Here is an 18,115-nt window from a genome sequence, read left to right on the forward strand (position 1 = left end):
GTGTGCCGATGAGGAGGATCTCCATCTTGCTAGCGTTCAGGCAGAGATCATTGGTGGCGTACCACTCCTGGATTGCTGTGAGACAATCTGGGGTGAGAGAGGGAGAAGAGGCGGCAGAGGGGAACCATCCGCATAGCACTGGAAATTAAAGAGAGAGAGAGAGAAAGAGAGATAGAGAAAGAGAGAGAGAGAGAAAGAGAAAGAGACTTTTCCCCAAGGATGCATCCAGGACTGCTCCAATGAACTGGAGCCTTTAAGATGGTATTGTGTGGACTTACTGAAGTTGAGGGAGCAGCCCAGTCCATGGAGAGAATGGCAGGTGTAGCTGAGATGTTACAGGGCCTGTTCGGGGGAGGGGGGTCCCTGATCAGCCAATCGTTCAGATTGGGGTGAACGTGAATTCTCCCCCCTCCCCTCTCCTGAGACTTGCTGCCACCACTACCATCAACTTGGTGAAAACCATTGGGACGGAGGTCAGCCCAAATGGCAGAACTCAAAACTGATAAGGAGACCCGCCAACAGCGAACCTCAGGTACTGTTTGTGCTTGTGATGGATTGGCAGATGAAAGTAAGCATCCTGAAAGGCAATGATGCCATCCAGTCCTGAAGCTGGAGGGCCTGAAGTATCCGAGAAAGGGTAACCAACTTGAACTTGTCCTTCCTGAGTAATTTGTTTAAGTCTCTAAAGTCCAAAATGGGTCTCAATCCTCCACCCTTCTTGGGAATTAGAAAGTACGGGGAGTACCAACCCTTGTTCCTCTCCGCTACAGGTACTGGTTCAATAGCACCTTTCTTGAACAGGGTCAAGATTTCCTGCATAAGGAGTGCATCTGGAACTGTGAAAGAGCTGTTCCCCGGTGGATGCCGGAGGCTTTTATTTTAGAAAGGGAAGGCGGTAACCGTGGGCAACTGTTTCCAATGCCCATGCATCTGAAGTAATGCCTCCCATTGTTTCAAATGCAGTGAGAGTCTGCCTCCCACCGGGGTCTTGTGAACTAAGACCTCAAGAGGTTTTGAGGCAGCTTGAGCAGTGGCTGATTGTAAAGTAGCCGCTGCCTGGGCGGTTCTAGGACCTCTTCCTCGTCCACCAAGGGGGAATCTTTTTTTGACCTCTTTGATTGGACAGGCCTCTCCCCTTGCCAACTGAGGAGTAAACGCTAAAGGACCTACCCCTCCAAGGTGTACCAGTGGGGCGGTTTTGTGACTGTCTAATAGCAGCACCAAGGGATTTTTCTGCTACTTTGGAGGTCTGCAGTTTCTCCAGCATGGGGTCTGGCATGGATTCACATGCTCATGAATATTCCCCGTCGTCAGGCTGGGAATCCTCGGTAAAGAAAAAATCAGTTTCAGTTTTGTTTCTGATCTGTCTTTCTTAGTAGTAACCAATCACTGATCTCTGGGTCATACTGCCCCCAGCCAATGACTGCCCTCTCCCCAAGCCCCGCCTCTGGCAGCCATCCTCAGATTTTTACCGCACGCTCAAGTGTTGGGAGTCCTCGTGTTTAGCTCTTGAGCTTTTTACTGCGTTTTCACGTTTTTTCAGGAGAATTTCTCATTTTTTCGGTTAAACGAGCCTCAAGCTCCATCGTTTCTACTTCCGATAATGGGGACCCGTTTCGGAATTCTTCTACGCCCCTCAAGGGTGAAGTTTTCATCGAGTTTACACTTCTTGGAGGATTCCAGAAGATCTGCGGCCTACCTCAACGGACATGGCCCAGGACAAAGGGAGCTCGACGCCCGGATCCAAGCTGTTCAGGAACTGCCCTGGATGCAGATTATATAACGTTTTCAAGGAGGACGAGCATTCGCGATGTCTCTACTGCTTCCATGGGGACAAGACGCACGCAGAGAAGGACTGTGCGTTCTGCAAGAACCTTTCGGAACTGACCAAACAAGATCGTCGTTCCCGCCTCGCCTCCTGGCTGGAGAAGGGCACAGCAAGTGAGAAGGCGAAGAAGTCTGAGCGGTCTTCTAAGTCCTTTGAGGGCCCCCCCCCAGCGACGGGGGCCCAACAGAAGGCCAAGCACCGCGAGTCCGCGGACTCCGGGAGCGCCGAAAGGTCGGGCTCTTCGGTTGCCAAGCAAGGTGCTACTTCCCCGGCACGTTCGACCACGAGCCAGCGCTCTGGTTTGGGGAAGAGGAAGTCCGAGAACCCGGGTAGGCCACTGGAGTGGACCCTGGCGATCTCGAAGGGGGAGCGAGGCGTTGACCCTCCCCCCAAGGCGAAGGCCCAGGACGCACCTAAGGTGGTGAGGGTCTTGATCCACCTGGCTAAGGCCTCTAACGAAGTGGTCTCTGCGACCCTGGCAGACCGGGCTGAGACTACGCCAATGGAAACGGCCTCTGGGCCCAGAGTATCCCTGCCGCCGCGGAGGGAATCCTCTTTCCAGCCCATCGCTAAGACCCCTGTGAAGCCCCCGGCTAAATAAGAGGGGGGGGCGGTGGCCGTTACAGACCCGGGATCAGCCTCTGAGGAGGAACTGGTGGAGACCGAGAGGGGCCTCAACGAAAGGTCCATAGGCCTCAACGAGAGGTTCATAAACCTCAACGAGAGGTTCATAAACCTCAACGAGAGGTTTGAGAAGGTTCGATCCCAGGGGACGGTCCCTGCTGACGTGATCGAAGATAGCGACGAGGACGACGAACAGGGCCCAGTGGAGCGGCCATCCCGTCCGTCGCAGCCATTGCCCGAGCCCCAGGATAGCTCGGCGGCCATTTTGTTGGCAATCCAATCCTTATGTACCGAGATAAGGACGAGATTACCATGCACCCCGACGGAGGAGCCAGAACCAGGCCCGTCGGGAAGCACTCCGAACAAGCGTAGGAGAGTCCACCCCGCTACGCCCTTCGTGACTGCGAGACCGGTGGACCCCTCATCCCCCTCGCCGGGAGAGGATACAGCGACGGGGACGGATGATGACGGCTGCGATGACACAGCAGACATCCCGTCGTCACCCTCCCTGCGGGCGTCCCCAGCCGACGAGGTTGGCTCTTTCCACGCCATGACAACCAGGGCATTCCAGCTCTGCCCTGAAGAACAGAAAAAGGAGGGGTTTCTGTACCAACGACGAGAGGCTAAGAGGAAGACGGTCCTCGCGGTGCCTTTACTCGACGACATCTGGGCCGAGGGGCTTGCTGTCCTCAAGAACCCTGCCACGACACCCGCCAAGAGGGACAGGTACCAGAAGAAGTACTGAGTCCCCGATGCCGCCCCCTTGTGCCTCAGGGCCCAGCCCACGCCGGACTCGGTCGTCTCGGCAGCAGCTAAGAAGAAGGCAGCGGGCGCGGCGGCTTCAACTTCCACTTCCCCGCCGGACAGCGAGGGTAAGAAGTTGCACTCTATGGGACGACGAGTCATCTCGTCGGCGGCGACTACGATTAAGGCGGCCAATGCCTTAGCGATCGTGGCCCGCTACGACAGGGAGCTCTGGTTCATGATAGCTCCCTTGCTAGAATTTCTGCCTGATGACAAAAGGGCGGAGGCCCTAGAAATTCTGCAGGAGGGCGAGGTGGTGTCGGATCACGCCATTACGGTGGCAACGGACATTGCCGATACCGGATTTCGCCAACTGGGCAACGGAGTTTGCCTCCGACGACGAGGATGGCTCAAGGTGACAGACTTTCGACAGGATGTCCAGACCAGTGTGTTGGACATGCCGTTCGACGGCAACAACTTCTTTGGTAAGGCGGTGGATGAGTCTCTACAGGCCATCAAGACCGACTCAGAGACGGCCCGGGCCCTTGGGGTGCTTCAGCAGCAACGGCCCTTTCGGAGCTCTGAAGGCAGACAGGGTGCCTCCAAAGGATCCAGCGGTGGCTCCTCCACCTACCGCCAGGTGGCCCGCTCCTCTTCCCAGGAGGCCTACAGAGGTCGCGGCAAGCAAGGGGGTTCCCGCTGTCGTCGCCAAGGAGGCCAAAGCGGCAAGGCCGCTTCCAAGCAAGACTGACCCGGCCGGGTGGTCGGGCCCCCACTGAAGCACCCCAGTGGGAGGCCGACTGACGAATTTTGTCAGGGTGTGGGAGTCCATCTCCACCGATCGTTGGGTGTTGGACACCCTGGCCAACAGGCACTCGCTGGAATTCCTAAAGAAGTGCCCTCGCATTCCTCCCGTGGCCAGGAAGGAGAATCGCGTCCCTCAACTGCTGTTGGAGGTAAAGGCGATGCTCAAGAAAGGTGCCATCGAGCTCGTCCCCAGGAGGCTCCGGGGCTCCTGAGTATACTCAAGGTACTTCCTCGTCAGAAAGAAGACAGGTGGTTGGCGCCCCATCCTAGACCTGCGTCGGTTAAACAAATACATCAAGGCGCAGAAATTCAGGATGGTCACCCTCCAGCACGTACTGGGACAGCTGGAGGAAGGAAACCACCTATCGCTGGACCTGGCGGATGCTTACTTCCACATCCACCTTCTAAAAAGGCACAGGAAGTTCCTCAGGTTCGTGGTTCAAGGACGCCACTACCAATTCAGAGCCCTACCGTTCGGATTAAAGTCGGCACCCAGGGTTTTCACCAAGTGCCTGGCACCAGTGGCGGCGCGGCTGCGCCTGCAGGGGATCCACGTCTACCCCTACCTGGACGACTGGCTAATCCGAGCAAGGTCAAGGGAACTCGCCGTCGATCATACGGCGAGGACTGTCCAGTTGCTCACGGAGCTGGGGTTCTCCATCAACTACCCCAAATCCCACTTGGTTCCGTCGCAAGTAGCACTGTTTTTGGGGGCGAAGCTCGATACAGTGGAGCAATTGGCCTCCCCTTCAGAGGAGAGGACCAAAACCATCCTGGGCAAGGTACGGGGACTGTTCGCCACGGACGTGGCCAGGGTGAGGTCCATCAATTCCCTTCTCGGGATGATGTCCTCATGCATCTACCTTGTACCCCTTTGCAGACTTCGGATGCGTCCGCTACAGGAGTTCCTCGACGCCCGCTGGTTTCAGGCGGAGGGCTGCTTCGAGGACAGGATCCCCCTTGACGAGGAGTTCCGTCGGGCGATCCTATGGTGGGGCACCCGGGCTCACCCCACGACGGGCACGGACTTTCAAACCCCGGCGTTTCAGGAGACAGTGACTACGGACGCCTCTCTGGAGGGTTGGGGGGGGGCCCACACCGGAGATCTCCACGCAAGAGGCCTTCGGCTCCCGGAGGAGAGGTCTCTTCACATCAACATCTTGGAGCTCTGTGCAGTGTTCTGGGCGCTCAAGTCGTCCCTCCCGTCCATCAAGGACAAAGTGGTGAGGATCTTCACGGACAACACCACCACAATGTTCTACATACGGAAGCAGGGGGGGCACCATATCCACAACCCTATCCAAGGAGGCCGAGGATCTGTGGCAATTGGCTGTCGCCCAGGGGATGTTTCTGGTTCCCTTCCACCTGGCAGGAATAAAAATCACCATCGCCGACTCACTCAGCAGGGAGCTGCGCTCTTGCCACGAGTGGGAACTGCGCCAGGATCAAGTGGATCGACTCTTCCAACGATGGGGCAAACCCCAGATCGACCTGTTCGCAACGGCGACGAACTCCAAGTGCCAGAGGTTCGCCAGCAGGTTTCCACAGCCGAGGAGCATGGGCGATACTTTCTCGTTCCCTTGGGACGGCCTGTTTCTATACGTGTTCCCTCCATTGCCGTTGCTGCTCCGCCTCATCAGCCAGCTCAAGAAGTCCAGGTGCACGATGATCCTTGTCGCACCGGCGTGGCCGAGGCAGGTCTGGTTCCCGGACCTTCTGGACTTGTCAACGTCCCCGCCAGTCAGACTGCCAGCGGACGCGGATCTTCTCTCCAGAGAAGGAGGCGCCATTCTACACCACGACCCACAGTCACTGAACTTGCAGGCCTGGCTCCTGCAGCGCTAGAGTTTGGAGGGTACGATATCCCGGCTGATTGCAGAGAGGTTCTTGCAAAGGCCAAGGCGTCCTCAACTCTCAAGTGTTACGGTCATAAATGGAAGAGGTTCTCTGTCTGGTGCCGTGCATAGAAGATTAACCCTCAGCGGATTACGGCCCCTCAAGTGCTGCCGTACTTACTGTCGCTGGCCAAAGCTGGACTGGCTCACGCCTCCATAAAAATACATCTGGCTGCCATCTCCCAATATACCAGGACTACGGGACGGGCGTCCTTGTGGTCTCATCGCCTGGTAAAGGAATTTATGAAGGTACTATTCCGATCATTCCTGCCAGTGAAGGCTCCTGCCCCGGCATGGGAACTTAATGTAGTGCTGACCAGGCCCCATTCGAGCCAATGCATTCGACGCCCTTGAAGTTCCTGTCATGGAAGACAGCGTTCCTCGTGGCCATCACCTCTGCACGACGAGTGGGAGAGATTCAGGCCCCATCTTGCAAGCCTCCATACTTGACTTTTCATGACACAAGGGTAGTGCTTAGGACGTACCCCTCCTTCATGCCCAAGGTGCCGTCGGACTTCCACCTCAACGAGCCCTTGGTGTTACAAGTTTTCTTCCCGTCGCCTTCGACGCCGGCCGAGAGTACTTTGCCCTCGCTGGATGTAGCTAGAGCGCTGAAGTTCTACGTGGACCGCACAAAGAGATTTTAGAAGACGTCACAGCTATTCGTGAACTTTGGGCCTGTGAATCAAGGGAAGGCTCTCTCGAAGACTTCCATTTCCAGATGGCTGCATCATGCATTGTCACCGGTTGGCAAACCGACCTCTGCCCGGCTGTCCGAGAGCCCATTCGACCAGAGCGATCGCTGCTACCACGGCGTTCCTGTCTGGTGTGCCCCTGCTGGATATCTGCAGGGCTGCTACGTGGAGGTCAACACACACCTTCACAAGATTCTACTGCGTCGATCGGGACTCCAGGGAGGAGTCCAGGGTCGGCCAAGCAGTGCTGCGCAACCTGTTTGCTTAAGGTGAGCCTGGTGAGGAGGTAAGATATGCTTAATGTTAAGTTGTTGTATTGCTTAATGTTGAGCCTGTTGCCACCTCCCGTGGTTGTGCATGTGTATACTGCTATGTATTCTTTTATTCAAGAGAATGTGAATCCATGCCAGACCCCATGCTGGAGAAGGAACAAGTTACTTACCTGTAACTGTTGTTCTCCAGCATGGGTCTGGCATGGATTCACATGCGAACCCTCCCACCTACCCCTCTGCGGCTCTTCACTTGGTCATACTGCCACTTGGCGTGCTACCAAATCTGAGGATGGCTGCCAGAGGCGGGGCTTAGGGAGAGGGCAGTCATTGGCTGGGGGCAGTATGACCCAGAGATCAGTGATTGGTTACTACTAAGAAAGACAGAACAGAAACGAAACTGATACTGATTTTTTCTTTACCGAGGATTCCCAGCCTGACTATGGGGAATATTCATGAGCATGTGAATCCATGCCAGACCCATGCTGGAGAACAACAGTTACAGGTAAGTAACTTGTTCCTTCTCCAGGCTCTCGTCGGCCTTGCTATCAAATAAATGTGTGCCATCAAAGGGCATGTTAAGCAGTCTGGATTGCACATCTGGAGCAAAACCAGACTTACTTAATCAGGCAAATCTGCGCATTACTGTACTAGCCACCATGGATCTGCTGATACTGTAAGCAGTGTCGAGACCTGTCTGGAGGGATTTGCACATTGTGTCCTTCCCATCCTTGACTAGATTTAAAAATCTGTCTCTTTAGTCACCTTCAGGGATATGCTCACCTGACATTGCTATACATTCCCAAATAGTATGAGTGAACCTGGCTAACGTGCACGTAGCATTTACGGACTTTAGGGCCATACTTCCCGCAGAAAAAACTTTCTTGGCCAAAGCATTGTAACGCTGGTCATCTCTGTCTGGGGAAATAGTTGGGTATGCATTTTGTCTTGAGGTGGATGCGGCAGCCTGTACCACCAAACTTTCAAGAGTGGGATGTTTCATCAGCTAACTGGGGTCACTACTGGATGCCCTATATTTGGAAGCTAGTTTTTAATTTACTGCCAGAATTAATTCTGGCGTCTCCCAATTTGTCTTTACTCTCCTTTGCACATGTAAAGGAAAAGGAAGAATAGGATCCTCCTGGGGGCCCTTATCTAGGATGTCAGTAAGATCATCCTGCTCATATATTGGTGTGGGTCTTTTCCACCCCATTTATTACACCACCCTTCTGCATGGTCAGTAGGATCATGTCTCCCAAATTCTAATTCTGAGGACATATCTAGTCCACTTGCAGTTTGCAGGGACTCCTGTAAATTGTCCAACCTTGATTCCGCTGAGATCAAGGATTCAGGGACTCCAGGTGTTCTTTATTGTACACCAAAGGGATCATCAGAGGAATGTTCTGCTTCCTCATAAATCAAAGTGATTAAAATAAATACTTTCTTGGTAGTGGTGTATATATTTTTTCTATAATCCTCTATGGTGTCAATGGTGGCACTGAAGTCTTCGGCGCCTTTGGCGTCAAGGACTTGTTAGGGTCCGACGAGGAGTCTTTCGGCACTGATGACTTCTTCCTCAAGGAATATTTGTGACGACTTGAGGGATCCTTCAACTGCTCTAGAGGAGACTTTTCCTTAGCTCCCGGGCCCGAGGCCGCATGTGTTTTGCCCTCATCTTTCTTGTTGAGTTCGACCTGGGCATGGCTTACATATTTCTTCGGGGTGGTCAAGGGTGCATTCTCGAACACTTGCATCATTTTAACTCTGAACTTCTCCCACTCAGCCAGGGAGGCCGATTTCGTCAAGCATTTAACCCGTTCTGCGGAGTAACTCGACGACGACCTATAGTGCCTTTTCTTTGAACATTGCGAAGATGATGAGTGGTGAGAACTACTGCGTGATCTCAATCTTTTTGTCTTCTTACGACGAGGAGCAATATTTCGATTCGTCTGAAGACTGTCTTTTTCGACTGAGTAGTCGAAGGGGATTTTGACCTACCTGCTGCTGTTTTCCTCTTTGCTCTTTCAGTGCTTTCGCCATCATCGATAGGCAGGCCTTAAGGTCGAAGGTAGCCTGAGAGGAACAGAGGCACCACAGGCATACCTGATGGGGTTCCGTAAAGCACATCTTTGCCCCACAATCCTGGCCCTTCTTAAACTCCGACCGCGTAGTCGAAGACGCCAGAAACCGAAGCGCACCGTATCCGAAGCTATAGCTTTCACAGAAAAACGAAACTGAAGCCAACGGTCACTGCTCACTCTTTATACCCTCAATGACTTTCGACATCGAGACAGAGGCCTTCGAGGGACATCGAGTCGACAGGCATCGAAGCGCAGTGCCCTCTGCTGGAAAAGGTTTCCGAAGCAGCTGAAGCTGGATATGGAAATATCATAAAATGAGGAATATGTGGGAGGACAAAATCCATTCGAAGTGTGTACTTTCACTTTTCAGGTGTGTTGATATATACATCAAAATTAGTAAAGAATCACAGAAAAGGCTTAAAAATCAAACATTCATGAAATAAATGTAAGAGGCATTGACTTGAAAAGAACTTACCACACGAGGGCCCTTCTGCATCGTCCAAGAGGTTGGCTGTTGAGGCTGCGGTCCCAAGTCTGCTCATTGTTATTAAGGAAAATTGTATTGATTGCACACCCTTAATGTCAAACACTTCCTAGGATAGCATTGACGAAGCATGCAACTATACACAGGGCCCCTTACTGCCTACGCACATGTTCTCACTCCCCCCACCACCCCCAATCACAGACATTTTAATTCTGTATGTGGCTTTCTACCCATTACCTATGACATGCAAGGGAAAATTGTGAGTCCTTATACTTGCAAATTCATAGATCACTTTTCTCATTACTTCAGTCGTGACAACTAGTTTAGCAGGTTGTACTGTGGTGTTAACAGTTCACTGCACCACTTAATAAGTCAACTTGTAGACAGGGCCTTTAACGTGGGCAGGAGGCCGTTACTGGCCACCAAGCATTATAGGTATTAGCCCACTAGTACAACATCCGGTAACAAGCTTCACAGAACATGCCCTGTGTTTATGCACCAAAAAACCTACAACAAAGATGGACCCCATGGAAATCCTGGACTGCCACTCCCAGGGAAGCCATTCTTCCCTTTTCCTGGTGTTAATGGAAAGCATCTTCAGAGATGATGGTAGTATGTTGGATACGCAAAACAAAAAAGGTTATGGCTGGAAGGTTTGGAATTAATCCTAACCTCTGGCATTGCTCTGGGCAATCCTACAGACCATCGTTCTTCACCTGCCAAGCCATTTCAAAAGGGGAAAGACCATATGCAAATCAGGCTTGGTCCCACCCCAAAAGGGGCAGTCCAGCCTGTACTGCTTGGTCACATCCCTTCTGCACGAGACCACAAGCATCCCCAAACATGTTTCGGGCGAAACATGTCTGGGGATGCTTGTAGTCTCATGCAGAAGGGATGTGACCAAGCAGTTCCGAGTGGGACGGGAATGCCCAGACATGGGTCCCGTGCCTGCTGGGCTTTGAGACCCAAGGTACTCCTAGTGAGAAGGCCCAATGAGCCATAAATATGTCTGGGGTGCTTGTGCTCTCATGCAAAAGGGATGTGTTCAAGCAGTTTGGGCTGGACTGCACCTTTTGGGTTGGGACCAAGCCTGATTTGCATGTTGTCTTTCCCCTTTTGTAATGGCTTGGCAGGTGAATAACGATGGTCTGGAGGCGTGCCCAGAGCAATGCCAGAGATTAAGATTAATTCTAAACCTTCTAGCCATCATCTCTTTTGTTTTGCTTAGCATGGGGGGATATGAGCAGAGAAAGGCCAAGTGCGAATGGGGTCGGCATGTGGTAGGATAGGTTTAGTGGGATGCCCGGGCCAAAAGCTAGAGTCTGGGGTGGGTGGGCAAGGGTGAGAGGAGCATGACTCAATGAGGCTGCTTGGAATGTTGGCAAGTACCAGTAGGAAATAATCACAATCCCAGCAACTGGATTGGCTGCACGCCAAAAGGAAATGTTTGCATTTCAATGAAGAGTCGTGTCTGTCTGTGAGAGGGGAAAACTCAAGTGTGAAGGCTGCAATGAACTATGCCCTCTCAGAACCATCTTTTATATGTAGCCCCTCCGTTTCCATTGAGCTGTTTCTCCACAGTTACCACCCCGATTTTGCTGCCAGAGAGGATGCAGTCACCAACTTTGCATCTAAAGGACTTGACTGTATACAAGTGGTCACAACCAGGGTACTCCTGCATGTCACTGGAGAGGATGTAATGAGATTATTTTGGCGAGGAACAAGGTCCCACCATCACCTTCAGCGGTAAGGTTTCACGTGCTACTTCTTTAAAGACGTCTGAGTGTGCTAGGGAGGTGGGCGAATAACATGAGTAGAAAGAAGACTTCTTTATCAATTTTCGATAGAAATTCGCCCTTTTATCCGAAGAAAGAACCGAAAAAAAGCTACTCATTCTTAAAGCCACTAGTGACTTTCACCTAATAAACTAAATACAGTAATAAGCAACAAGTGTGAGCCCACCATGGAAACCTTAAATTGTTTGTGAAGAACTTAAGCATCAATATTCATTCACTGTGCAAAGGTTCAAAAACACTAATGTAAAGGATACACCTGATGCTTCAACAAGTGTTTTCGTTTCGACTTCCTCATCTTGGTCTTCTCTGAGAATGCTCTTGCAAGTTCAAATAACTTCTTTCGGGTTGCTTAAAAGAACAGCAGCAGATTATTGGTTTAGATTTCAGGGGCATGCAAATAAAACATGATCTTTTCTATGCCATACATAATAGCTGTAAAACATTCCAAAGTTGATTTTTCTGCTCATGAGACATCGGGGGTAAACAAATCTTGCATCCAGTAAATCTAACAGACCTTCCTAAGACCATTTAGCAAGTTACACCAAACACAAACCATTGCAAATCACCCAAACCGAAAACAGTAAAAAAGTGTCTGGAAAGGTTTTCATAGTCATATAAAGAGATTGATTTCTCAAAGGAGAGAAGCATTTTCCTAGAAAGATGTTGCCGCACATTATAAATGTTCTACCATATAATTTATTTCTTTGTCCTGCATGTGCAGTTTTATTTGTAAACAAATACTTGTTCCGAAAAGCACATCAAGCCTCATGCTTTTCCCATGAAAATAAGAACAAAAAGAAACTAGGAATCAGACAAAATGTATAAATTTCCCCTCCTTCTCCCACCAAAAGCAACACAGGTAAGAATCAGAGATACCACCAGACCTTTGTATGTACATTTGCAACAAATATTCCAAAGATGGGTCATTCACAAATGTGACACCTTTATATAAATTATGAATACTCACATTTTCCCATGTGTTTCAACTTATCCCTAAATAAGGCATCGTCAGATACTGTACTGATGGCCTCACAGGTTACAGAGGTGGGTATCTGATCGTCACCTGAAAGACAGAATCAGAAATATTGAACGACTCCTTCTATGCAAAAAAACAAACATAACAAAACGGCACATCCTTAGAAGGCATTTCTGAAACTTCACAAACTTCAAGATGGGAGCCCACCATTAAAATCCAAACATTGCACCATTCATTTTGGCTTTTCTTTAATTTATAGAGACTCCAAGTAAGGAAGGCTTTAGAGCTCTCCTACTAGCTTTAACTACTATGACAGATCTTCTTGTAGGATGAGCCCTATCAAATGTTGACCAGTAGACAGTCCTATATTTTTTCTGCCTGGCCTGAATAAGGTAGAAATGGTGGAGAATGCAGAGTAGCCATACCCGATGAACAGATATAACAAATTAGGGTTTTGAAAGGTTTGTTAGAAATAAATGAAGCTTCTTATATAATTGTTTTACCGAGTAAAAAATCCAGCACATACTTTGCATAAAGCTGCAAAATAAGAACTATCATCACATGGGGGTGTGGTTCATTAGCCATGGAGTAGGACGTCTTTCCTGGGAAGCTCCTGTCGATCCGAGAGTGATCCTTGAAAAATATATGCTGACTGAAGCCTATGAGACCTGAAATTGGAGGATAAGACGTCGGAAGATGTGTAGCAAATAAGTTGAAACTCTCAGGCACTCAGTGTCTGTGGAATAAGAGTTGCAGAACTTTGAAGGTCGCGGAATAAAACGAACAAAGAAAACAAAATGGTGGACCTGGACTTCAAAGGGTCCGCCTGATGCATTTTGGAACGTTAAAGACTGCAGCCTAGGCCCGCGTGACTAAGAACTGCCCTTCGGTCACACTCAGCGAGCGCGACTCCCCGCCCGTCTGGCCGTGCATGGAGCAGCGCATCAAGGCTGCAGACCGAGGTGACGGCACCCATGGGAGGAGGAAGGCGAGTCGGGAGGCAGAGGAAGACCCGAACGAACTAATGACCCAGCAGGGAGGAGTCATGGGCAAGCGGATCCTCCCGATGGATGCAGGACTGGGTGAGCGCATCGAAAAGATACGCGCGAGGGGTGAGGGGGCCCGTGCCGGTGACACCAGCTCACAGAGATACGCTGCAGTGACTCGGACACGTCTGCGGCGTGCCTCAGATCCGAACGTCAAGATAATACCCATAAATTGGAGCGCGAGGCCCAAACAAACAGCCGGTGCTCCCTGGAAGTGAGGGGCACTGTCAGAATTTATAGTGAGAAGAGAAATTGACACATTAAGAGATACGTGGTTACAAGCGCGTGAGCGCAGCACAAGAATCAGATGAAACGAAGCAGTGCCCAGAGAGAGGCTATACTGGAGCTATGTTGGAATCAATAAAAGGCCTGTAGGAGAGAGGATGCAGGCAGTGTTACTGGCACCATGGTGAAGGGGCCAGAGCCTGGCAGGGCATGACAACAGCAGGGTGCTGGTAACAAAGGAAGACTTGAACATAAGACAATTGGGTAATTTGGCACGCTGAAGGAGACCCAAAGTTCTGCAAAGAAGCAGTGCAAACAATTAACAGTGGAGTGCAGGTCACAGCGAAACATTCGCCTGGAAGCAACAAACTTGACCAGGTAGATACATAGGACTGCAGGGGTCCCCCTAGAAGAGAGGGAGTCTGAGGGCAGAGTGGATCACGAGCACAGGGACGGACAGCCCCTGACCTATAGAGGTACGCCCAAAAGGGACAGGAACTGGCCTGAGGCTCCTGGCATACGTGAAAATGGCATCCAAATTACGCAGAGGCAAAGGGAAACAACCCCACCATAGAGGAATATGCCAAATCACCACAAGTGACTGAGGCGATCAGTGGGAAAGGACAAGGCCCTCGCAAATCTGAGAAGCCGGAACTCCACAACCAACAGATACTGGATGCTATCGCTGAACTGAAAAAATCATGGGAAAGTAAGATGGGTGCAGCAATATCAGACCTGAGGACAGCGCTGGAATCCAAAATTGACGCAATGAGCATAAATGTAAACTTACTGCGACAAGATGTAAAGTCACTAGCAGAGCGCACGGGAACACTGGAGAAAGAGATGAAAGGCAATATGAGCATGTGCACAACTAATGCAAAGGAAATTCACGTGCTGAAACAGATGCACAACCTGGAGAATAGAGCAGAAGAGGCGGAAGGACAGGCCCGAAGAAACAATGTGCAAATAATAGAGCTTCCAGAGGGAGAAGAGGGAGCTGACCCGACGAACTATGTTGAGAACATGGTACTGAAGGAGATATCGGGTGGAGTACTGAGCCAAGGGTTTGCCGTGGAGAGCGCGCCCAGGGCCCAGTCGAGGAGACCACCACCGGGAGCCACGCCGCGGCCCATCATTGCAAAGATATTAAACTATAAAGACAGGGAGAAGGTCCTGGAACACTTCCGCAAAGGCGGAACAATAAGCAGAGTGTCAGCGACCATTACGGAGTACCCGGACTACACACTGATGGTGCAGAGACAACGCCTGAACTATGTTGCAGTGAAAAGGAGAATGCGTGAAGCAGGCTAAAGATACATGCTGCTGTACCCGGCAAAAATGAAGGTGCTCCTGAAGAATAAAGCTTTGTTTTTTGAATCACCAGAGGATGTGACCACATGGCTGGATTAGAGAGGACGACCAAAGGGAGAGAGAGACCGGGAAATGAACTGGAAACACACAAGTGCCGAACCGATACACAAGAAGCCTTTTTGTGAGATAAGTACGGCACATACAGTGACACTGGGACTGGATTATAGTAGGTTACATAGTACACCAATAGATCAGCTTGTACGATTCTGAATTATACATATAGTCAACGCGTAGTAGGAGGCATTATACCAGGAGATTCGCTACCAACCCCCTGGGTAGTTTAGTTGGGATACTGGACGGTCTCCCCCTGCTAAGAACAGAGTATCGGATATACAGAGAAAAGGGCTAGATGCGGGGGAGCCTGAGATCCAGGGATGGAACTGGGCAACAAGATGAGGTAGTTCGAGGGAGGGAGGGACAACAGTGGGGGTTGGGAAGTTAGGGGGGAGGGAGTGGAGTTGAAGGGTGTGCAGTGATTTTAATTAGGGAACGAGCTTACATCCATTTGCCGTGGCGCAAGATACAGAAGACAAGAGGGGACAGTGGTGGGACAGGGTATGGTTGAATGATGGGAGACCTTAAGATAGTTACCTGGAACATCTGGGGGCTGAATAGCTATCTGAAAAGAAATAAAATTATGATGTACATGAGGAGGCAAACAATAGATATTGCTCTACTACAAGAAACCCATCTCACAAAAGAAAAACAAGAGGTGGTAAGGAAGACATGGAGGGGAACCACCGTGGGGGCAACATATTCAGTATACGCCAGAGGAGTAATCACGTGGGTGGGACCACATGTCTCCTTTCAGCTTCTACGAACTGTGGTGGAGCCGGATGGGAGGATGGTTGTGGTACGGGGACTAATAGAAAACAGAGAAGTGTGTATTATCAATACATATGCCCGAACCAAGATACTGTGGCCTATTTTAAAACTCTGTACAGTAAAATAAGGGTATCTCTACAAAATATCCCCACCAAAAATATCACCGTACATATGGCCGTTTGTCTCGCCATAGGTGATATTTTGGGGGGGATCATTTGTGGGAGCGGGAGTTGCGGGGGTGTCCCCCGCACATTTTAAAATAATGCAGGGTTTGCGGGGGTGTGCCACGCAGGGTCCATGGGTCAATATTGCCACAAAAATATGGCAATACTTTTGTATTGAGATATTTTTGTGTATTAACACATGGAGCCAAAATAAGCCCATACCTGGGGGATGGGGGCAGTCATATGGGGAGGTGACTTCAACTGTACGCTAGATCCCAGGGCTTACAGGTCAGATGGGAAATTGGACAAACCCAACCCAGCAGCCAAAACATTGAAGACCCTGTTGAGAGACTAAGCTGGAGGACATGTGGAGGCTACACCACCCATATGATAGACACTACTTGCACTACTCGGCCCCACATAATTTGTACACACAGCTAGATTATATATTTGCCTCCTCAGAGATGACGGGAGAGATAGTCCAGACCGAATATAAAGCGAGAGTCCTTTCAGACCACTCACCACTGATCTTAACATGGCAGTATGAAGCCCCTAGAGCTAGGATCCCAACATGGCGGCTGAGAGCCGAAGCATTGAAAGACACGGTATTTAGAGGGGACTTGAGGAGGGATATTGTAGAATACTTTGAAACCAATACTGGAAGCGTAAAATCGGTCGGCACCCTATGGGAGACATTTAAAGTGGTGGTGAGGGGGATCAGCGATAGCAAAATACAAAGGGCTGCAAGGAGGCATATTGCAAGAGCTGCAGAAGGCAGAGGAGGAGCCAGAGGCAGCGATGCGCAGAGGAATTGACTCCCTGGAAGAGGTTGACGCTATAAATCACTTACGGTAAGTATGCGAAGGGCACTGGGAGAGGCTATGTAACTTAAATTAAAAGCATGGAACGCGGATCGTATAGACCGATATCCATGCTGAACCAGGACAGCAAGATACTCACGGCTGTGCTGGCATGGAGATTAAGACAGGTCATAAGAAAACGTATACATCCTGATCACACTGGATACGTCCCGCATAGAAACATATCAGACAACCTTAGGAGGCTTCACCGGGTCATGGAGAAGACCGAAGGGGAGGCTTAGGAAGTTGCAATTGTTTCACTGGATGCGGTGAAAGCTTTCGACTCTGTTAATTGGCCGTAGCAGCCTTAAGGGAATATGGTATAGGGCCCGAGTATCTGAAATGGGTTAGACTGCTGTATAGCTCACCACTAGCCAGCGTTAAGACGGGAGGGGTTATTTCAGAAAGATGGCAACTTAGCAGAGGTACCAGACAGGGGTACCCTTGGTCCCCGATGTTATATATCCTTGCAGTGGAACCCCTAGCGATAAACCTAAGGTAACAGTACGGAGAGGTGGGGATTTTCATGAAAGGAGGGCCACACCTAATATCATTGTATGCAGATGATATGCTGTTATACTTAAGATACCCGGAGGAGAACCTGCAATACATCCTAGAAGTAATGGAGCGATTTACGTCGCTCTCGGGCATTGCAGTCAACCCCACGAAGTCGTGCATATTCCCCCTGGGAAGATATAAAGGGATCCAGCGGGAGCACTTACCCATTCTACAAATACCCTGGGAGACCGAAACCTTTAGATACCTGGGGATAGATATCTACCACACGGTGGAGGATGAACACAAACATAACACAGAGAAGGCAATGGTAAATACTGAGAACAGCATGAGATTCTGGGCTAAGCTCCCTTTGGCCATGATAGGGAGAGCGGCTTTATTGAAAATGGTTGTATTACCGAGGCCGTTACACTTTTTGGGAAATATTCCACATATGATACCCAAACGATTCTTTGTCAAACTCCAGAGCATATGTAGAGGCTTCATCTGACACAACACTAGGAATAGAGTAGCCCTGTGGAAACTACAGAATACATATGACAAAAGAAGGTATAAAACTTCCCAACTTTGAGATCTGTTTTTGGGCCAGCCAGCTACAGTATGTGGCCAGGTGGCTATCGGAAGACTCAACAGCGGAGTCCAGACGGCTGAGGTCGGAATGCACTCCATTCTTCTTGAAAGAATGGATATGGCTGCCTAAATCAGAGCCAAAAGGGTGTCTGAGAATGCTGGAATTGAGATGGCAAATGTGGCGGAAGGCTTGCCAGGCCATGGGGAACCCGGTTCCGCTAGTAGCGCTGACCAAAGGGGATGTGCAATTGAGGAAGATGATACGCAAGTACTGGGAACCGGTGGGTATTGCAACAATGGGAGATATATGGCAAGATGGGAAAATAATGGAATTTTACG

At 50.2% G+C, this 18,115-nt stretch overlaps 1 protein-coding gene across 6 annotated transcripts in view; it reads right to left on the reverse strand.

The window, feature by feature from the left end:
* The window catches only part of CUEDC1 (CUE domain containing 1), a 1,053,353-nt gene that overhangs the window by 43,244 nt on the left and 991,994 nt on the right, over window positions 1-18,115 (reverse strand). For all 6 annotated transcript variants that reach the window (XM_069614650.1, XM_069614646.1, XM_069614649.1 and 3 more), the window contains 3 exons: window positions 12,191-12,286; window positions 11,478-11,571; window positions 9,419-9,477 (listed from right to left, as the gene is read on the reverse strand). In XM_069614650.1, the coding sequence (XP_069470751.1) occupies window positions 9,419-9,477; window positions 11,478-11,571; window positions 12,191-12,286 (249 nt within the window). The remainder of the gene's footprint in view (window positions 1-9,418; window positions 9,478-11,477; window positions 11,572-12,190; window positions 12,287-18,115) is intronic.

The sequence above is a fragment of the Ambystoma mexicanum genome, chromosome 9 (genome assembly GCF_040938575.1).
Source record: "Ambystoma mexicanum isolate Mex_15411 chromosome 9, UKY_AmexF1_1, whole genome shotgun sequence".
Classification (NCBI taxonomy): domain Eukaryota; kingdom Metazoa; phylum Chordata; class Amphibia; order Caudata; family Ambystomatidae; genus Ambystoma; species Ambystoma mexicanum.